Source organism: Corapipo altera, unplaced genomic scaffold (assembly GCF_003945725.1).
Source record: "Corapipo altera isolate COAL_440 unplaced genomic scaffold, ASM394572v1 319, whole genome shotgun sequence".
Classification (NCBI taxonomy): Eukaryota; Metazoa; Chordata; class Aves; order Passeriformes; family Pipridae; genus Corapipo; species Corapipo altera.
Window position 1 is genome coordinate 90,936 of NW_020885069.1, and position 22,752 is coordinate 113,687.

The 22,752-nt window shown below is 36.4% G+C and overlaps 1 protein-coding gene across 3 annotated transcripts in view; it reads left to right on the plus strand.

Annotated features, from left to right (window-relative positions):
- CCDC91 (coiled-coil domain containing 91) overlaps positions 1-22,752 on the plus strand; it is a 118,328-nt gene that overhangs the window by 16,208 nt on the left and 79,368 nt on the right. For all 3 annotated transcript variants that reach the window (XR_003531938.1, XM_027669178.1, XM_027669179.1), the window contains exons 2-6: positions 9,886-9,928; positions 10,052-10,130; positions 14,408-14,565; positions 17,369-17,557; positions 19,900-20,001. Coding sequence is in view for 2 of the 3 variants with exons in the window: in XM_027669178.1 (XP_027524979.1) it covers positions 9,899-9,928; positions 10,052-10,130; positions 14,408-14,565; positions 17,369-17,557; positions 19,900-20,001 (558 nt within the window). In the remaining variant the exon portion in view is untranslated. The remainder of the gene's footprint in view (positions 1-9,885; positions 9,929-10,051; positions 10,131-14,407; positions 14,566-17,368; positions 17,558-19,899; positions 20,002-22,752) is intronic.

Sequence of the window (22,752 nt, forward strand, 5' to 3'; positions counted from 1 at the left end):
GATCCTAGAGGTTCTCTTTCCCTTTCATGCTTCTCTTTTGAAGTTGGTTCATTTGTTGTTAACAAACCCAATCATAAATGATCTGGGACAGATGTTGGTAGGTCTTAGTACAGTTCAGCTGAAGAACAATCTCAAAGATGGATCACTTGGGGTTTTTTAATTATACTGTTCTAGATAAAACTGAATCATAGAATCAGCTGGGTTGCAAAGGACCTCTGAGATCATCAAGTCCAACCCTTGATCCAACACCGCCATGGTTACCAGACCATGGCACTGATGCCACATCCAGTCTCATCTTAAAAACCTCCAGGGACAGAGAATCCATCACTTCCCTGGGCAGCCCATTCCAATGCCTGATTACTCTCTCTGTGAAGAATTTCTTCCTGATATCCAACCTAAACCTCTCCTGGCAGAGCTCAAGACCATGCCCTCTTGTCTTGCTGATCGCTGCCTGGGAAAAGAGACTAACCCCCACCTGGCTACAACCTCCTTTCAGGGAGTTGTAGAGAGTGATGAGGTCTCCCCTGAGCCTCCTCTTCTCCAGGCTGAACAGCCCCAGCTCCCTCAGCCTCTCCTCACAGGACTTGTGCTTGAGTCCCTTCACCAGCCTCCTTGCTCTTCTCTTGACCTGTTCCATTGAAACATCCATGGAAGGGACATTTGGAGGTTTTCTAATCCAAACTTCTGCCTAAAGCAGGTCCGGTTAGAGCAAGTGGCTCAGTGCCCTGTCTTGCTGAATTATTTCTGATTATCTTCAGGGATGAAGAGTCCACCCTGTTTCTGGGCAGCCTGTTCCAATATCTGGTCAGAATTTTCACTATTCCAACTTCTGTCCTATGGATTGTGTCCTAATCCCTGTGAGATATGAGAACAGCTTGGCTCTGTCTTTTAGAGGATTGTGCTCAATTTATGCTTTCTAGTACAATGAGAATACTTAAAATATGAGAGTTCTCACTCTACCAGTGCTCAGGCATTTGCCTTTGTTGTCTGATCTCTCTGACCTAGCATATGACAAGTCATGCTTTTCCTACCATTTTTTTTTGGGTGTAGAATACAAACACAAACTAATTTCCAGGGCTTCTGATCTGGAACCAGGATTTCATAGATTGTTGATCTGGACTTGATTAATTATAAGTATTGCCTGGCTGTACATAACAGAAATGTTTAATTCCAGTTTAATTCCAGTTGAATTCAAGCTACTTTCTGAGGTTTTTTTGGAGGTGTATGGAGAGAAGGTTTTGTGAGAGAAGGGGGTTTTCCTCCAAGGCATAATATGTTTGAATTGTATCAGCTTTATCAGAATTCCCACAGCAGTTTATGTATGTTTTGTAAGAATGTGTTGCTTTGGAAGTAAAAAGATCTTTGTGATATGGAAAACTTAATGAAGGCCATTAGAGAAATTTAAAAATTAGTTTTCTGTGTCATTATTTTCTTAATGAAGCAAAAACTAGCCTTTCTGTGTTCTGGTCACAAGAAACCAACTATGGTGAAGACTGAAGATGTAGGAAGGACTCTATATAAAATCTTGAGTTAATGAGGTTGTTAGAATTGTCTTGAAGAAGTGTCTATAGATTGTGCAAAAAAAAGAAATATGCTGAATAATACCATATTTTTATACTTCTGCTGGAGTTGATAAGATATTATTTGAACTCGTCTAGAAAGAAGAAGTTGGCATTTTCTAAGTAGATGATTCTTAAAGTTGTGAGAAGCTGACAAAGAATCATGGGCTAAAATTTAAAAAAGATCCTCAGTCAAGAAGTACATTCGTTACTCTAATTACTTATGTCAATAGGTAACCCTCTGAAATTAAATCCATATTTATCTTGTTAGAGATTTTATTTTGTTTCTTTCCCCTGGCCATGGATAGATCTCAGTGACCAAAACGTTGGAAGCCAAAGTATACAAACCTTTCCTCTATTCAACCTTTAAACTGAAAATATGTGCTAAAAGTACCACTGCGATACTTGCAAAGTCTTTCCTGCTGGATGACACTGACGGTTACACAGGGAATCCCCATGTGGTCCATGGGTTGTGGTCTGGTGGAGAGACGAAAATGGTACATGCATGTGGTGGATTCTCACCTCAGGAAATACTCTGCAGTTGCCCTCTGCAATTATTGCTGAATCACAAGCGGAGCAGCATTTCAGACGTTGGCCTCGGGTTCACACGTGATTATTGATCCAGGAGAAAGCATGTCTCTCCCAATTTATATTCATTCTTTCCTGTGCATAATTGTACACCATGTGTTTCATGATTTTACATATACACAGAACGTGGTTTTTCTAGTTTTATGAGTTAGTTTCTTCTAGGATATCTCTGAGGAGGTGCCAGGTCTTGAACACATTTTCCACACAAGGCTGTGGTGGTGGGGGTTTATTGTTTTTTCTCTCCTGTGTCTGAAGTGAATTTGAATACTGGTACCTGCCTTCTCTGTAGAAGCTCTCAGAGCCCATTTTCCTCTTGTAGGTAGAAGTGGAACTCTTGCTTTCTTTTTTGAATAGCTGTGTCTGAACTACAAAAGTGAAGTGGACTTGGAATCTGCACTTTATTGTTTTTTTCCTGATTTAAACACTGTTTAAAAAAGGCAATAGTGTTTACTGAAGAAGAGCACCCTCAGCTTCTAAACCACAAATTTTTGTGGCATTGGTTTTGAAGATTATCTTAATACCAGTTTTTGTGGAATTTCTGGGATTTTTTTGTCATATAAATTCAGTACTTTTCAGACAAGAATATTATTTGTAAAAATTATTTTTATTCTAATTTCTTTAATAAAGGCTATATACAGCAAAAGAAAAAGGTGTGTTTATTAGTGTTTAATAATATGCTATGATTCTTTGTCCTTTGAGAAAAGGCTTTTTAAAGTAACAGTGGAAAGGCAGTTATAGAAGTCTTACAGATTGCATAAGATGGTCTTGTTACATGAAATTGGTACAAAGGCCACAGTTTTTGCTGGTACTGTTTTGCTACTTACAACACTGGTATGTAAAAGTAGAGTTAAATTATTTTGAAATTATTGATGGTGCTGTGTGTGGAATATCACCTCATAGGATATAGAATCTTACATGCTTCTTCCAGGTTCTGGATCTTTTGGTCCAGGGGATGTCTCTTGAGAAAAGGACTAAGTGGTAAAAAAAAAAGTTGTTATTGGTTTGTTTCTTTTTTGGTTTGGTTTTGTTTTTTTAATTTCAGGTTGGGTTGTGTAAGGTGTCCTGAGGTGCTTTCCAAACTAAATTTATTCTGTGATTTCTTGGATGTTGTGTTGGTTTATTTGGACTGGGAAAGAAAATCAGTTACGAAGGGCCAGACTTTCATTTTTCTTAAAAGTACCATAGCTTTCAGTTGAATCAATTGTAATATAAGCAACTACTGCTGTAAAATAGTTGGATTTGCGTCTGCTTTCTTTGATTTTATTAGAAAGGTTTTAGTATTATTAGAATTTAGTAAGTGTTTATTAAGTCAGTACTGGCATTGAAATCATAAAATAATTTAGTTTGGAAAAGAACTTTAAGATTATGGAGTCCAACCATTAACCTCACACCGCCAACCCCACCACTAAGCCATGTCCCCAAGTGCCACATCTACACATCTTTTAAATACCTTCAGGAATGGTGATTTAACCACGGCCCTGGGCAGCCTGTTCCAATGCCTGACAACCCTTCCAGTGAAGAAATTCTTTCTAATATTTAATCTAAACCTCCTCCGGTGCAACTTGAGGCCATTTCTGCTTACCCTGTCCCTCGTTCCCTGGGAGCAGAGCCTGACCTCCACCTGGCTACAACCTCCTGTCAGGGAACTGTAGAGAGCGAGATGGTCCCCCCCGAAAGTCCTTTTCTCCAGGCTAAATGAACCAGCCTCACTTCCCAGGAAAAAATCACCGTGACATGTTCTACCTTGCCTTCTTTTCCCCCATAACCTTGAAGTATCTTCCTTTAGTATGTGGTTGGGAATGCTTCTGTATTCAAATAAAGGTTGCTACTTGCCATATCACTGTGCCTTTCACCATGGGAGCTGACATGTTCTAAATTCATTTTAATTTCCATTATGCTCTACATTCATATTCTGGTCTTTCTTGGTCTGTGTAACGTTTGGGATATATGTATGCTGTAATAAAATTTTCTAATTAATGACTTAGTAGCTACTGTAAGTTTTTAATATGCCAAATGCTTATCCTGCAGCTGTAATTGAAATAGATCAGGAGAAAGGTCTGTATCAGCTGGGTAAAAAGAAGAAAGTTTGTACCTGTCTTAAAATTTCTAAGAGGTGCTTGAAGTTTTAGTGGGAGACCCATGAGGAAAAGTACATGTAAGCAGGTTAGAACTTGGTGAAACAGAGATTTATCATCTGTTCTACTCTTTATCACAGAGGTATTGCCAGTATACACACTTTCTAAATCACTACTATTTTATTTTATTTTATTTTGTTTTGTTTCATTTTGTTTTATTTTGTTTAATTGTATTTTGTTTAATTTTATTTTACTTAATTTTATTTTATTGTTTTTGTTTTTTTTTTTAATCTCGTACTTATCTTGGGTAGACTCTTTGGAGCCTGCAGTTTCAGCCAAAGATTTGTTCTTCAAATGCTGTGATCTATGTCATGTCCAGTGAAGAAAGAGCTAATAAGCGTCTCCTAGATTGAACACTTTGAATGAAGTATTTAATAAGGATGAACATAGAAGTAAAACTGATAAGTAGTCATAGGTAGGGGTTACCCACCCATGGGCTTTGCCAGAAATGCAAATGCCAGCTCCACACACACTGTTCTGACAAAACAAACAGCAATATGCTCTGTAAGTTGTTCCTTTAAAATGTACAGAATTCTGCCTGTAAGTTTGCTTCACACTCAAACTTACAGGCCAGGTGATGCAGCATTCAGATGATTGTACCTGGAAAAATCAGTTCTTTTTATTACTGAGACAAATTTAGACTTGATTATCAAATCAGGACTTGATTAATTTGATTTCTCACTAACCAGAGGTAGACATGAATGAAGAATTCTACTTAATTCAACATTTGGTCTGTCCACTACTTTTACCTTTTGGATATAGCAAATACTGGGATTTCTGGTGGGCTTACAACATTCCATCTCCCCCTAAAAGCTGGAATGGGGAAGAGGGGCTTTTTTTTCCCCAGCTTACATTTTTCTGTCTTATTCCTTGTGAATCACTCTTGATCTTCCTGTGTATAAAAATATGATTTTGGTGTGCCTTTTACATCTGTGTTAAGCTACTAGTGAGACTTTTGTGACTGCATTTTGCATAGAAAAGCTTGCAGGCTTCCCAAATATGCCCAGCTATCTAAATCCATTCATCCTGCAGCCTTACCAGCCATGCAGAGGGAAGTCTTGAGCAACCTCATTTGAATGTGGTGTTGACCCTGCTTTGGGCAGGAGCTTTGGTTGGATGACCTGTTGGTCTGAGTTTTGGTATAAATTATTGTTGCATTGTGTGAATACAAACTCGTTGATAAAATCTATGCAAAATGTAGTGGCCTGCCTAGTCATTATCCATGGAAAATCTCCTCCTTTTCACAGAGTGTGACTGGAGATCTCGAGTGTTTTTGGACACAACTGTCTGAGAACTGTAATATTTTGAAAATGGCCTGGGCTGGATGACCTACTGTGCCTTTTCCAACCAGAATTTCTGACTCTGTAATTTTGAGGTTGACTTCTTGTTGCCCAATTTTACAGTTACTTAATTCCAGTATCAGGCATATTTCAAGAGACCACATTTAGTCATGGTAAGACTGTGTGGGTTGTTTTGTCTTCTTCTGTTATTTTTTAAATCCTGAAGATTGTCAGCACTTAATGTATTCTTTCCTATTCCAGTGCCACAAATAATGTTCCAAGTTTGTGAGGAAAGAAAAGTCTGATTACCCGTTTTGGAATAGACGATTGATTAAAAGAACTTGCTCCTAAAATTGTTACAGTTCTCATGTTTGGTGTTAGGCTAGTTCTGTTATTTATTCATATCAGAAATGCATTTCCATCATGAGAATAAGAGGTAGAATTGAGAAATTATGTATCTGGTCGTATTTTCAGGATTGTTAAATTTATCATGTTAAATTTATAATTAATTATTCAAATATTTTTTTAAGTCTAAATGCACATGTGCTTTTGAGGGCTCTGAAAGCATCCTATTTAAAAATAGGCTTAATTCAATTTTTTTTTCAAAACAGTTCTTTTAACATTGGTGTGGCCCTTTTCCCTTCTCCTCGCAGAAGGCACCTTTTTTATGCAAGGGTGCATAATTTTGGAAAGACATCTAGAAAGAACTCTTGCGCTAACACTCTATGGAGAGAACACTTCAACCTTTGAGTTTTTGAAATGCCTTATATTAACATCCCTCAGGATTTAATCCATGCATTCTATCCTAATCTGCTGCCTGCATATTTGTGATACATGCTAACTTTGCCAGATTCTGGTATTTTTAGATTTCAAATCAAGATTTCATTTTGGTAGAGTAGAAACTGAACTCTGTCTTTGAAATCAGAGGTGTGTATACATGAATTAATGTTTGCTATTTGTGTATGTAGAACATTTATAACCTCACTGGTTGAGGATCCCTTAGCCTAGAATTCCTGTGGGATTTCTGAAGAACTGGAAATTGGAGGATTAACAGTTAGGTGTGAAAACACCATTGATACTACAGAGACTTGATTGGAACCTGTTTCTGTTTTGTTCCATTTAAGTGATAGGTGGAATAATTAATAAATTAATCATGTTGTTACAACCACGAAAAGTCTGTGTTTAAAATTTGTGGAGTAAGGTAATCTGATGTCAAAATAGCTTTAGTATTGTTACCAGATTTATGAAAACTTTGTTTGAAATGCAATAAAAAAGATGATGGATTCAGTAACAGGTTGTTCTCCAGTTTTTCTTCTGCCCTACATCCTTTTTCTCTATCAAAAGTTCTGTTTTATTTATACACAGGTTCTTCTAAATTTTCTTGTAGAGGAAATGGAAATCTTCACAAGTATTTAACATATAGTTTGCTTACAGAACTTACTGTCCTTTGTTGCCTTATGTCAGTGTTGTATTTGAAAAAAAATCAAAATAGTTAATCGCTTCTTAGAACATGATTTTTCGTATTTTATATTTTTTCCTTCAAAAAAATTTTTGAAGCCTCTCTATTTTAGCATGCCTTTCCAAAATTGCTTTCATTCCTGTTGTACTCCTCTAAACTTGCTCCAGTTTGTGTTTTTAAAACACAGTACTGAATGTGTTTTCTCTGGTTGAGACATAACCAGTTCTGAGATGATGGGGATAATGTCTCTTGCGCATTGTGGAGAAAATGTGCTTTGAAGGAACTTTGTGTAGAGCCTGTAAGACCTGTTGATGTGATACGTAGTGTATAGATAAAGTACCTGTTTACCTTTCTAAAGGCTCACTTTCTCCACCTGACTTCTCTGATTGCTACTTGAACACTGTGTTTTGCAGTAATTATATAAATCACCAGCCTGGTTTGGGTGGTATTTAGTGGTAGGTGGCATGAATACATTGACATTCTCAGCTTGTGCATTGCTGTCTGCTTCAGCAGTCATGTTCTGTTTGTACAACTTCCATCACTATCATTTGTTTACCCAAGTGCTATTCTTTTGAGTTGTATGTGAAAGTTCTGAATGTTAAAGGAGTGTATGAATGTTTGACCAATTAACCTTAACATTGATAGGAAAGATACCCAACTACCTTCTTTCTCTCTTGAAAAATTTACCAGCACAAAATTCAACCAACACAAAGCCAAAATTTCCTTGTTAGTCCCTAAAAAGATTCTTAACTTTTATACCACATGTGAGTATTGAACAATACTTTTCTTTAATTTGACCAAATCTGTCTGCTAACACAGTGATAGTGATGATTTTTCATAGCATCGTAGAATGGATTGAGTTGGAAGTGACCTGAAAGATCATCTAGTTTCAACTCCTTGCCATGGGCAAGGACACCTTCCACTGTCCCAGGTTGCTCAGAGCCCCATCCAACCTGGCCTTGGACACTTCCAGGGATGGGGCAGTCACAGCTTCTCTGAGCAACCTGTGTCAGGACCTCAACACCCTCAGAGGGAAAAACCTCCTCTCTGTCAGTTTGAAGCCATTCCCCCTTTTCCTGTCACTCCAGGCCCTTGAAAATAGTCGCTCTCCATGTTTCTTGTGGGCTCCCTTCAGGTCCTGGAAGGCCACAATTGGGTCACCCCGAAGCCTTCTAAGTTCATCTGTGAGAACTTGGGAATTAATTAGTTAAGCTTTGGAAGATGTTTGAATTGAAATCAGTCTTGGTAGTGAATTTCAGCAGTGGATGTGAACTGAAAGTGTCCCCTTCTGGCATTCTAATATATCCATTTGGAGATTTCCTCCAGATCCTTTGAATTCTTCTGTTTCTGAGCATTTGTTTTCTTAGTAATAAAAGTTTATCCAGCCTATAGTCTACTTTAACTGAAGTCAATTAGTTTTATAAACGTTTTAACATTCTGTAAAGACCATAAATGTTTTTTGGATCATCCTTCATTCACACATCAGAATTTTATACATATATATAAGTGTATAGTTAAATATATAATACCTTTCTTTGAAAAACTTTGTATATCTTGAGTTACTTTCATTAGCTGAGTAACTTAGCCCGCATTTTTGTAAAAGGAACTGCAATTTGACTATAAATATATCAAAATGCCACAGAATTCAGGGCTACAAGTCAAAAATGCTGATCAGTTTGTAAAATCTAAATCAGACCCTCCATGAAACCTAGGGAAGGACCTCTGTGGTAGCAGAAGAATTTCCAGAAATTCACCACAGTCTTTTTCCAAGTTGCAGTTTGTTCTGATGTTGCCAGACAGCTAAGAAGAGATGGGAAAGGCAGGAAATCTTTTTGGATTTAATCACAATGCTGATTTGGAAAAGCAACTTCACAATGGAAAATATTTTTATATTTTAAATCAGAAACACAAAATTATACAAGGTACATGATAGATCGTATTTGCATTAAATCGGGTTGTCTTCACCATGAATGAAGATAACCCTTGATTTTGGAATCTGGTGGTCAGAATCCTACTTCCTAGACTTCTTTTTTTTTAATATATATCCAAACTAGAATATTTGCTGATTTTAGTACCATTTGTTGAGGTCCTGGGAACTTGACTGCTGTACTTGAGATCAATAGATATAGCTTTTAAAGAACCATCTTTCTATTTTCTTATATTAAAAAACTTTTCCTTCATTTTTGCTTTCAAAAGATGTTTGACAGTGGGCAGTGCTTATGTTTACCCTTGAAGACAGTCAAATTCTATCATAAAATACCCATTTTTCTGCATTTAACTTGATCAATTAAAAAAAAAAAAAGCTTCTTAACTGAGATATTCCAGTTCTAGCCCTTGCATCCTCTGTGTGAAAAAGTTCTTATTTAGGTCCCTTGGTGTGTTGTAGGACTTGTAAATTATGAAGACTTCAGGTAATGTGTGGAGATGAGGACTTGGGTGAAGGACTGTATTCACTTCTAAATGAGTGGATGATGAGGTGGTTATGCAAAGCATATAGATGAACAAGGTAGCAGTTGGATCCAAGTGAAGGTCTTTTTTCATCTGTCATGTAGCTGAAGTACAAATAGAGAAGTCATTTTGTCTTTTGACTGCTGGTTGATCATAAAATCAGCACATCTCTCTTACAAGACTGGCCAGTGAAATATATCCACTTTCCTGCTGTGTGGAACCCTCTGTTGCTTCATACTGCTGGGCTTTTAGGGTTTGATCACACTGACTTGTTTTACCCAAGTCTGTCCTTTAAAGCTAGCACCATACCTTTCGTTTTGCAAAGCTTTTATTGCTATTTTACAAGTAAAGGCAATATAGCAACATAATGGGTTTTTTTTTCCTCTTTTTAAATCAACATTTCTTCTATATTCTAGTACCAGTTGAAAGATGGATGATGATGACTTTGGAGGATTTGAGGTATGTTATTTGAATTACTTTATTTTGAAATAAAGCTTATTTTCAACTGTTTATATGGAAACTGATTGTAACTGATTGTAAATGTTTTGTAAAATTTTTCTAATAATTTCTTCTTGTTCCTAGGCAGCAGAGAGTTATGAATTTGGAAATGGTGAAAAGCAGACCACATCCCCTGCTATTGCTTGGGCAGCATTTCCTACAGGTATTGATAAAATCACTGTAAAAGAATCTTAATATTGTATTGCTGTTCTTATGTATTCACTGTAAAAACTAGTGCCCGGAAGGGTGTCTATATACAATAAAAGAATAGCCAGAAGTGAAAAGTTGAGCATGAGAATGTTCCTGACTAATTATTTTGGGCAGATGTGCTTCTCAAAGTAAAGTTTTCTTCAGGAATGAAAGAGAAGTACAGTTTATCCATCTGAAAAGAAACAGATCTTCTTTATTCAAAGGATATCCTTTACTTTGGTGTGTGGAAGATCTGTTGCAAATTGTGGAAAAACCCCCAAAAAGTAAACTTGAAAATAGGACTATGATAGGGTCTTCTACGTTCTTTGGGGAAGGGGGGATGGATGGGAATCGTCTTTTTTACTTAAGCAGTTTATAAAGTTAAAAAATACATTACATAACCTTTATCTCAAGAAGAAGTAGAAACATTATGGAGCTACTTGTGTTAATTTATACAAATGCCTGTGACCCATATGGATTTTAAGAAATTAATGTAAGTTCATCGATGTACAATATCAGTAGAACTAGAAGATTGAGGAGATGTTACTGATTGGCAATTGATTTTGTTGGGGTCTAGATTTTGCTGTTTTCACAAAGAGAAACATCACTTTAGCAACATTAGAGGGGAAACCAACACAGTTTATTATTTGTTCAAGAACTAAAGATTTGTGCCTGCTGTTGCATTATTGTGCAGAATAAATTATACAAAGTAAGGCACGAATTTTTCTCAATATGAGTTCTCCATAAGTCATGTTCTTAGAATGTTTTTATTGTTTTATTTCTGGCACTACTGACTTTCATCCGTTACAGAATAATTGCCTTTATGTGTCACTGAAATAAAGGAAAACATATAATGATAAAACTATATTTTTCAAATAGCTTTATTATTCATCTTGTCATTTTGACTGTTATTACTTCTTCAATTCACTAGCATATTTGGATGTGCTTAGTAAATTAAATCCAATATAACTGTGCAGTGTCTGCCTCATGAAGTCTATTTTAAATCTTAGAAGCTGTGTAGAATTCAGATTATTTGTACTGACACAGAAGTTTTTTGTATGATTGTAAGTGACAGAGAAGTCTTAAGGTAAGTTATACCAAGGTATTTTAAGTTTGTCAAAATTAAAAGAAAAACACCTTTATTCAGAATATTTTATTACTGCAAAATCTTTAGATGACTTTTTCATGCAAATGTTGCTGTGAATAAATTAAATTATTGCAAGAGGCAAGATTTTAATAGTCTTGGTCGAAATGCTTCTTAGGCATTGACTTGTAGATTAATGTTTTTAGTAACGGAAATAACTGAATTGTCTGCCCAAGCTATTTATATATAAGATGTTCTTGTCTTACCCCAGAAATTTCTCGGTAAGGTTTGCTGAAAAATTCAAATATATTATGGTACCATTGAGATGATTTTGATAAATTCGAGGTGTGATGCCATTATATACACACAAGATGTTGTGAACTCTCTGGAAGAGGAGTACGTTACTCATCTCGTGACTTTCCTACATATCTGATGTTTCTAAGTTATAAACCAAAGCACTGAAGCCTGTGGCGGTATTTCTCAATGTGCAGGCAGAAATCAGAGATTATTTCTAAAGCCAATTTGACCGATGAACAATAAGTTTATTTTGAATTTCCTCAGGACTATCAGACTTTGACTTGCTTACTGAAGAAGTTAGAGGAGATTTATCACACCAGGGCAGGGTACTGTGTAAGAGTATTTTGTTGTTATGATCAGAATGACTGTGTGTCATAGCAGTGGAGCAGCACTGAAGAGGAGAGGATCCTTTAAGTGGTTCTGAAAAGCCAATATGCATGTTGGATGTGCTTCAGGAGTGTTGTTGCAGAGTGGTGTTAGCCTGGTCCTGTGGGCTTGAACTCCCAGTAGCTGTTGGAGTCAATCAGGTAGCTTCATCAGAGGCAAGTTTTTGTTTCAGGGGTTGTGAAACTGTTCCATTTTGGTAACTAAGGTGTGGTGAGCAGGAATGACTTAGGGGTCGTCTCTATAAGCGAATTTTGAGCTGTACTAAAATGCTAATGCAATTCACCAGTATATACACAAGAGGAATGAATTAAGAGAGCTTGAATTACAGCCGTAGCACGTGTAATTCTAGGAATGTCTAATTTATGAATAGTTAACATTGCTGAAAAATGAAAAGAAGGATTTGTAAAAAAGATGTTTGATTGATACCATGGAGAGTTGCCACCTTTTCTTGTCTTCTGCAAGGTCATGTATTTAGTTTAAAATTTTAAACCCCAGTGTTCAGAGGTGGTCACCAGTTGTTACTCCTCATTTCCTAGGCTTCATTTTGACAACTTAAGAGGTGGAGATTTTGTTTCTTTTTTTTCCCGTCAAGTTGCCAAGCATTCATTGCTATAACTAGAATCCCTGAAAACTCAATTTGATTGTAGAAGATTCCAGATTATTACCTGAAAAATGGAGTCTTATGTCTAATATTGGATACCTCAAAATATGTGAATACCAAAAGTTTTAATTTCAGTGAGTCTCCATTATTCATATGTACCCAGTCTCAGTTTCTGTTTTTACTTTTGTGATAAATTGTTTATATGTGAACTATGCCTGAGCTATGGTGATCCTCACTAAAGGGTGAACACTGACATCCAAAGGAACAGTGTCATGTCAGGTTTCCATGTGAGTTGACAGTTTTAGTAAGAGAATCGATTGCTTGCCTGCTCAATGAGAAATTGCCTGGTACATTATTTTAGTTGTTTTTCCATCAGATGGGGATTGATTTAAAATTGAGATTCAGGGTATTAAGTGATAGCATAAAACAGACTTTACTGTTTGTTTAGAAACAAAAAGATTATTTATGTCACTTCACTGCCACTTGAACTAACAGGGTAGGTAATTGTTATGAGAAGCTGCCTTTAAAAGCAGACATTTGGATCGGGAGGGGAGTTTTACTGATATAGTGCATAAAGGAAGCTGAAAAAGTCCCATTTCCAATTCTGAGGAAGAGTTTTCTGTTAAAGGTGCAGTTGTGTCCCAGATCTGTTTTTTGGTTCTGGTTACCAAAATTGGTTCCTCTTCTGTTTGCTGTACTGTCCTCTAGGCCTTTCAGCCAAGTTTCCATTTTCTGCTGCACTGTGATTTTTTGGTGGTTTTTTTTTGATGGTTTTTGGGGGTTTTTTTTGGCCATATGTCCCAATCTACTATCACTGCAATTAGCATACTGATATTTTTCTGCCTCATAGTCCATTTTCTTTCTTTTTAGTAGGCAAGGTTTGCATGTTCCTCTATGTTATACCTGAATCCTAGAATTGGAGAGTAAAGAAGATAGGACTGGATCCACAGGTTGATGTGTCCTTTTGAATTGTCCTTTAGGCCAATGTTTGTGCTGTGTACTTGTGCAGCATTCAACAGTGATATGGGGAGGTTGAGCCTTGTCCTGGCTAGTGGCATCTTCCACATTTTACCAGAGTTGTATTGATGATGTGAGCTGCTTTTCCTAAAACAATTGCATATACTTTTTTTGCCTTCTGCAAAGGTACACCTGTAGCTGAACATATCAAAGTTTGCAGGACTTTGCTGTGAAATTAAAAATGTATGCCAAACTTTCTCTTCTCCTTTCTGTTTATTTAGTCTATTTAGTTTATGTCCTTCATAAGAGTGCTCAAGTTTCTGTTGTGCTGGGTTGATAATGATGATCCACTGTTCAGGATTTTTATGGCATAATTGGAAATTGGTATGGAAGAGCTCTCAGTCCAGTATTAATTCCACTGAAGTTTTATTAGCTAGAGAGTTATTTACCTCGTTATCTTTTTATATCTTATAACATATAAAACTGCTTTATCATGTGTCTTGGTAAGTTTTTTTTAAGTGTGTCTTGGTTTGTTTGTGTCTTCTAAGACAGTTGAAGATTTTTTAAATTCAGAACTTATGAAACTTAGGAAACTATAAGCATGGTTTTTACACTTGACTTTGATTAAAGATCATGCTGAAGCTGAAAGGTTGTGTGAATTGAAAGAAACAAAGTTTAAATGGATCCTTTTGATAGCAGTTGTCTTCTAAAACCTCTGTGTAAATTACAAGTCTAAATTTAGTGTGACTACGATTCTGAATGTCCTCAACTTGATATTACTCAAAACCACAGGCACTTTGTATGGAATTATTCTTCAGTGCAATTAGATTATATGAGGTACATAACATTACATTAGTATGACTACACTTGTTGCACAGTTAATTTTTGAGTGCTTCTTCATACTGTGTGTGCTTTCTATTTCTAGTACCTGAAGTCCATAGATCTCCTGATGTTCTTCTGGAGCACTCTGTGCCTTCTTCCTGCCTGGCTCCTTCTGACTCATTCATTTTGTCAAGTGATAACGTGGCAACAGCTGTTCAAACAACCAACAGCGTGATAAATCCAGCTGTTCTTGAAGAACAGGTAAACTCACAACTTTTGAGCTTCAGTATGGGAACTCACGTATTTAATATGTTAGCATTGTATCTCTTCTGTGCACATTTAGTTTGAAATACCTTCTAAGGGCAAAAGCTCCTTGGATTTCTGTGGTGAAGACTTTGAAGTAAAATAATTTTAAAATTGTTTATAAGACCTACAACTGGGAGACACTGCACTGTACTTTGGTATGAACTGTAAGAGAGACAAGTGTGTTAGAGTTATTAAAACTTACAGGCATGCTGAGAGTGCTAGGCATGCATGTAGGAAACAATACTAGGAAGGTTCTTTCAAAAAAGTTTGTTCCTGTTAAAATTGTAAAGACTATAGCTCTACATATATACCATACTTGTATGTTTTCTTGTGACTTTAGGATTAGAGAATTAACATTTAATCTTTACTTACTTATAATTAAATTTATTTTTATTTTATTTTAATTTATTTTTCCCCCATTAATTTTAAAGTTGATTTTTAAATGGTTTTTTGTGTGATCTGACATTATCCTAGTTGTGCAATCTTAATCTCTCCTTGTGGCTGCACTACTGCTGAAAAATTATCTTTGTTTCTTTTTTGGGGGTAAAAGTGTTTTAGTTTTTGACTTAACTATTAGATGAGCACGGGAAGGAAAAATAAAGTTTTGCTTGGAGATTAGCAGAGGAATGCTGGATTGCTACAGATGAGAATTATATAGATTTACCCTCTCAAGTGAATCTTTCATTGCCATTGATTGCAGTGGCACCTATTTGAACAAGTTTGTTGATTATAAACTTCCTTGTTTCAGGATGTATAGTAGTACATACTTGAATTAAAAAGTGCTTTTGCCTCATTGTGAACTAATCAATACTTTGGGCTAGTTTGCAAACCTTCCTTTGCTTCTTATTCTTCAAGTAGTCTCATCAATCTAGGGCTACTCATGGTGAAAACTGAATTTCACCGTTAAGTCAGATTTCCACTGTCTGACCATCTATAAGTATTTCTTTAGAACTATACAGAGAACTTGTACAAAATACTTGCTTTGCTTAAACTGAGTATTTTTTTTTCCTTTGAGGAGCATCTGTATGTTTACATTTCCAGAAAGACTGTGGCTAGTACAGCTCCAATTGTCCAGTCTTAGGAATGAATTAGTTAGTGTTTTGTATTTGTTCCCAGCCTAATGTTCTGAGGAAAGCCTATAAAAAGCAAAGAGATGTGCCCAGATGCAAATGATGTCAAAGAAATTTTCTTAGAAATCCAAAAGTTGTGAATTTTTTTCTTGAGAGGAAGGAGCGTTTACTTAATTTTTTTGACTGATACCAGCCACAGTAAATTTCTGTGTTGAAGGCTCTTCTTCTGCCTCTCTGACAGAGTTTGGATCAGTAAATTTCTAATACTGGTAGAATGACCAAGATATGCTTTCCTTTAGCCACCACAGGTCCTAGTCCTACCCTTTTTGATTTTGGCTAACAGTGAATAACCTGCATCCTCTCTTCTTTGAGCTTGGCCAGCAATTTTAACTTTTGTGTTCTCTGGAAAGAGCACTTGGGATATTCCAGAATACTAAGATTTATTTTTTAAAACTAAAAATTAACTTACTTGGGTAATCTTACGGAAAAATAAGAAATAAACTTTTTTACTTCTAAGTATTCGTATAAATTCTAGTTGTAGGCCATGTTTCAATTTTTCTTGTCTTGTTCTGTTCAGCTACTGACACATCCATGGTTTCATAAAGTCTCTCTTTAGTGCAGGAAATAGTACAGACTAAAAAATATATTAACAAGTTTTACTAAAGGGAGGAGTTGAGAGCATGTCCTTTAACATTATTTTAGAGATCAGACTTTACACTTAGGATTAAACAAGAAGGAAAACGGTGGGCATAAAATTATAATAAAATATTCTTATACCTGTTCGAGGGGAATGTTAGGAGAACTGTATTCTTTTATATCTGTATCTCCAGGGCCTCTTTTGGTTTCATGTAATAAAAAAGCTTCACCATTTTAGGTTCTGCGCTCACAATTTTTGGCAATGCCAAACTCGGAAATAGAATTAGCACATTTGGCTTCTCTTTGCCAAGGAGAATTCAGAGCACAAACTTCAGTTTCTTATGTGTTCCTGTGCAGTCAAGATCTCAGCTGTTTTTATTTGTTACTTTCTTTGAATTCTTTGATAGTTATTTATTGAAAAGTCAATACATTATCTGAGTGAGATAAAAGGTGTTAGAGAGGTGGATTAAATCAGATCAATCAAACCTCTCTTTAATAAACACATTGAGATGTTCCTTTTACCACCCTTGCCCAAATCTCAAGTGTGTTTGGCTTTCAAATTGTTGAAAAAGTGGCAGCTGAATTAATTTACCAGCTTTTTTCTTTGAAGTTCTTGGCTGCAAAATAAACAAGTTTTTGCCCCCTCCTTTTTATTATTTTTTTTAGAGGGGAAAAAAAAAGCATTGGCTTTTTTTAATTATACCACAAAGTATTTTGAACCTCACCTAATTTATTTTGTGCTTTTCTGAAAATATAGGCTTATTATCAGTGTTTCATCTGGTTTACATTGTGGATTCTAGAAACCTCTGTTTCAGTTCTTGTGCTTCTACACTTTACTGAGATAGCATTAACTAAATGTTGTAAACATCTCCCAATTACTCTTATTTTGTTAATCTATCCCTAAGATGAGATAAAACCCCCTTTTATTCCCTTTCTGTGACTGCTGTTTGCAGCCTGCATTGGGTGAAAGCATGGAGTGACTTATCCAAGGAGAATTTGTTTCCCTGTAAACCTGATGTACTGAGATTACTCACTTTTCTCCTGTGAATTAGATTCAAGCAGATATTCCAGTCACCTCTTCAAATGTAATTGAAGGCAAGACTTTAGTTACATCAACCACTGCTTTGATTGATGCTGAAACACAGAGAACAAATGAAGCTAAGAGCTGCCTTCAACAAGCTGTTGCAAACCTAGAAATCAAGCTTTGCACTGCTGAAGAAGAAAAATTGAAAATTAAAAAGGTATGGTTTTTTTTTAATTAGAACAGTTGACATTTGTATGGGATTAAAATATGGTTGGAGCTGGCAGAGATTTGAAATTCATTTTTTGGTAGAAATTAGCCAAAATCCAGAGAAATTGACCCAATTTAGAATCATGTAATCATAGAATTATTAAAATTGGAAAAGACCTCCAAGATCATCGAGTCCAACCTTTAACCAAACACCACCTTGTTAACTAGACCAGAGCACTGAGTGCCAGTTTTTCCTTTACCAACTCCAGGGATGGTGATGCCATCAGCCCCCTGGACAGCCCCTTCCAATGCATGACCACCCTTTCCGTGAGGAAATTCTTCTTAATGTCCAACCTGAACCTCCCCTGGCACAGCTTGAGGCCGTTTCTTCTCATCCTGTCACTTGTTCCCTGGGAGCAGAGCCCAACCCCCACCTGGCTGCAGCCTCCTGTCAGGGAGTTGCAGAGAGTGAGAAGGTTTCCCTGACCCTCCTTTTCTCCAGGCTGAACCCCCCCAGCTCCCTCAGCTGCTCCTCAGAGGACTCATGCTCCAGACCCTTCCCCAGCTCCATTGCCTGTCCCTGGACACGCTCCAGAGACTGGCCAGAACTGAACATAGGACTTCCTTTTTTTTTTCCCATCTGGTGTCTATTTTAGGCTAAATTTTTCTGAAGTTTCAAGATTTTTTTTTTTTTCTTTGAGGGATAAAAAAATAAAAGAAAAAAAATGGACAAGTGTTCTTAACATGGAGCCATGTGGTTTTGTTTTGATTTTTTTTTTTTCTGGGAGCTCTTGTAGCTAAATTCTTCATATTCCTTCCAACAGGAATATAGTAAGAGCACCAAGCAGTGTTATGTCTGACACATCTGAGTTGGCAAAAGGTCACTAAGGCGTGGTAGAGTGAGTTTAGTTTCTACCATTCTTAATACTGTTTCTTGATAGCTCTCAAGGTTTGCTGGGGAAGGAGGAAACAGCTTGTTGGAAACAACAGTGAGGTTGAGGAACTGGAGCCAAAGATGGGGAGGACTGCAATGGGCTGGTTTTGCTAGGAATTAAGTGTATAGAGGGAAATTGGGAGAGAAGGATGAATACAGATTGTAAGAGGAGATAGGTTGAGAGCTAAACTCTGAATTGAAGAGGTATTCCATAATCTGTTTCTATCTCTACAGTGGAATCAGAGACTTATAATCTCTTGAACTGTGTTTATGATTTTGTCCCAAAGCAGGGCTGAACTAAGCAGACCTGCTCTTTGTGTCCTACTTATGACCCTCTCAGTTGTGCCTTTGTTTGAATAGCTGTGCTCTGGCCTGGCAGGTCGTTTGTTTCTATACTGGCTTCCTGTACAGCTTCAAGAAGTTGTTCTGGAGCAATTGAAAGAGTGCCAACAACTTATGTATAATAGGAATGAGTTTAGTGGGAACAATGGCTGCATTAAGGAAAAATAAAAGATCTTTAGCTCTTTGTATAGTGAACAATTTTGAAATTTATTGTCAGCAGTGTTATTCTCCTTGCTCTCTCTTGGTTCATGTTGGGCAGGCTTCCAGATTGGCTCTCTGCAAGATGCCAGAATATTTTAAGATTTTATTAATTTTGGAGATAGAGATCTGTGTATGCCATAGGATTTCTGCCTTTTTAGTGAAAACATTTACTAACAGTACATTTAATATGCTGTTTTTCAAGTGCAGAAAGACAGAGCAAGATACTAAAAATGTGGAAATAATTGGACTAGAATAGAATAGTTGCAATGGGAAGGGATCTGTAACAACAAGTTCAGCTGCCTGAACCCTTCAGGGCTGACCAAAAGTTATTAAGGGCATTGTCCAAATGCCTCTGAAACATTTACAGGCCTGGGGCATTGACCACATCTCTGGAACCCTGTTCCAGTGCTTGGCCACCTGTTGGTAAAGAAATGCTTCACAGTGTTCAGTCTAAAACTCACCTGATGCCAGTTTGAGCCAATCCCATATATCCTGTCACTGGATACCAGGGAGAAGAGACCAGCACCTCCTTCTCCACTTCCTCTCCTCAGGAAGCTGTGGAGAGTGAGGAGGACACCCCTTAATCTCGTTCTCTCCCAGACAATCCCAGTGACCTTGACCGCTTCCCACAGGACATTCCTCATACATAGGACATACCTTGGCTTTTAAGTACCTTAAACTTCTTTAAAATATTGTCTGAATCTAAAAACTACAATGATAGTTTTCTTGCACAACCCTTAATCTCTGTGTAAATTATGATATAAAGTGTCACAGCACTTCAGAAATTAAATTAGTTGGAATTATTAACTGAATCTGTGTTTTCACAATCCTCAAATGTTTGTAATTTCATGTATTTTATTTTGCAAACATTATAGGAGTTAGAATATTTGCTGGAAAAACATAGTGTTTTAGAAATGGATTTCCTGAAGGAAAAAAAAGAAAAAGTACCACATCAAGATCATTACAAGACACTCCAGGTAATTTCTTTCTTGTAGTATCTTACTTTGTTTTTCAGGGGGGTTTTGTATAGAGTATGTTTATGTCCAACAAATATTTTTTAAGTATCTATAGGCCTGCTCCAAAGCCCTTTGAAATTAAGAATTTCTAAGGTTTTAAGATCAGAGTCTGATTCTTGACATTACTGGGAATACAGGTTTAAAACCTCTCTTGCCTAAGTACATTATTGTAACTGGGATCACTCATCCTTCTTACGATATATTTCATAAAATGGATGAAAAGAAAAACACTTTGTATGATGAATGTGTTTAACAGCGTGACTTAGGGTGTTCTGAAATAGCCAGTTATTTGTGGTGTGTCACCTAACCTGAATATGGACCAGTTTGTGTTGCATAATAAAACCCTGTAAAGTGTAATTAGATGCTAGACGATGTAATTAAAATTGCTTCCATTGTTAAAGTTAACATCATTCATTAAATACATGTATGAAATCTCACATACGAGACAGATTTTCCATTGAAATTTTCAGTCATCTCCCAGTGTCATAGCAGGTCAAACAAAATTTCAACATTTCGGAAGTTTCTGTTGGTAATTCAGCTTCACTTAATTTTTTTTGCTGCTGGGGATGGTTTTTAATTGTTACTGCATTGTTTCCTTTTTCTACTTTTGGGTTGCTCTAGTAATTAGTATTGAATTCCTGGTGGCAGTACATCTTAGGATTTACAGTAATAAAATCATGTAGTACTGATTTTTCATTTTATATGTGTAACATCTTACAGAAAGAAATGTTTGCTTAGCTATGATATAAAAGTTGCTTAAAAATCTCCTGATTTTTCTTAAAAACCTGCTGATACTGGCTAATGTTTTTGATCATCACGAACAATAGAATTAGTGGATTTGATGTTTTAATACTTTTACTGTGCTGTTCAAGCAGAAGTACTTAAATAGTGGATATGTTACTGGGGTTTACAAGTATCAGTCTGTCATAACTCTTTGAGTCAGGTACTACAGTTTTCAAAAACAGCAATAAAAGAGTCATAACCTTTAACTTACTCTGTAGAAATGCTCGAGCGCTTCCTCTTGTTGCCTTCTGGATACAGACAGAATCAAATCAGAGCAGGAAAGTTAGTCATGCTTCTGAGAGCTGACTGTTAAAGTTGCTTTCATGAGACCTGAATATTGGATGTCTTTTTAGTACAGCTTGAAGTTTCTTTTGTCTTGCTTCTTTGGCTCCTGCAACACGAGGGTCAGCACCTGTGGCCACACACTGAGCAGATCTGGCAGCTCCCTAGTACAGATGTCTGTCTTGCTGACTTTTCCTTTCCCAGTAGAAACAGCTGGATATTAGTGCTGTTGACTTGAAAAGCTTAAAAGCAGACTGCAGTGGTGACTCTGGCATGGCTTTGGGAACTCTCAGGATAAGGTTTCCAACAGAACTGATTCTGGCATCCAAAGCTGTAGGTGTGCGCTGACTTAATTCCTTTTAAATGAAATTGCTATGTTAATATTTGAGTATAATGAATAAAACAAAGGCCTCAGGAAGTGGTTCTAACTGGCTTTTACATGAACATGCATAATTTCATTCACCTTTATATTTACTAATTAACTGACTTCCAGCACTTGTGACAAAGGGAATTCTCAAAAGCTGCTTTGGAGGTAATAGAGCCAGTCAATTAATTGCATTTTTAACAAGGTCTCACATTTAAATAAGACTCTTTTCTTTTTTGTGAATTTATTATGCTTAGTTCTTAGAGAAGATTTCATTAATCTTTGTCAGCTAAGCCAGTAATTTTTTTTCATCTTTTTCTACTGATTTCTGCCTCAGTCAAGGATGACAATTGTGTTTTCAGGGTTTTGTTGTCACAAAATTGCTTCAATAAAATATGCTTTCAGGGTTTTTTTGATATAGAATCATAGAAGCAGAGAATGGCTTGAGTTGGAAGAGTTGTAACTAATAGTGATAATTATTATTCCTAATCATGAGAGGCAGAATTCCAAGTCTTTGGTATAGTGTTAGCATTTAACCAATGGATGACAATGGAGCATTGCCACATTTGTACTTGTGTAAAACTGAAAAGTAAAAAGTTCTGTGTTTCATCTAAATAAAATTAGCTTTTAAAAAATCAGGATTGAACAGACCACATAGTATTTTCACATTCTTAATGTTGTTTCCATATGTTACTACAACAACCAGAGACAGTAAAGGGGCAGCAGTGGGTTCATAAATAGAATAAACAAATTGGTATTAACTAGTATTACAGAGTTATTTGGATATTTAATGCAATGGTCTCTTTGAGATCTTGAATTCATATAAGCTAGTAAAATTTGAGTTATGATTCCCACATTCCTGATTCAGTGTTTGTAGTATTTAAGAGGCAAAATAACATACTTTATTTCTAACTTCTTTGCTTACGAATTGGAGCTGAGTTAAAATTGCTGTGGGAAGTGTAATTTTAGGGGTTTTGACTTGTGTGCAGTGTTGCAACCATAAAGTTACTGTGTTAGCCTTATAATTCCTTGCTTGTTTTAGACAGGAAAGAAGCAGGTGCAAATGTATGTCTGAACTTTTATATTTTCTTTGTTGATGTGTCAGTCGCTTTTTTGATCACATGGTCATATATATATGTTCATCCCAACTTTTAACACCAGCTCCTCTAGATGTGAGGTGCTGCATATTTTCAAGATATTTAGAGCTAGTAGGTAATAAATGTTTTTGACTATAATGCAGAATTAGTGGTCATTTTAATCCTGTAAGTCTGAAATTTTGCTGT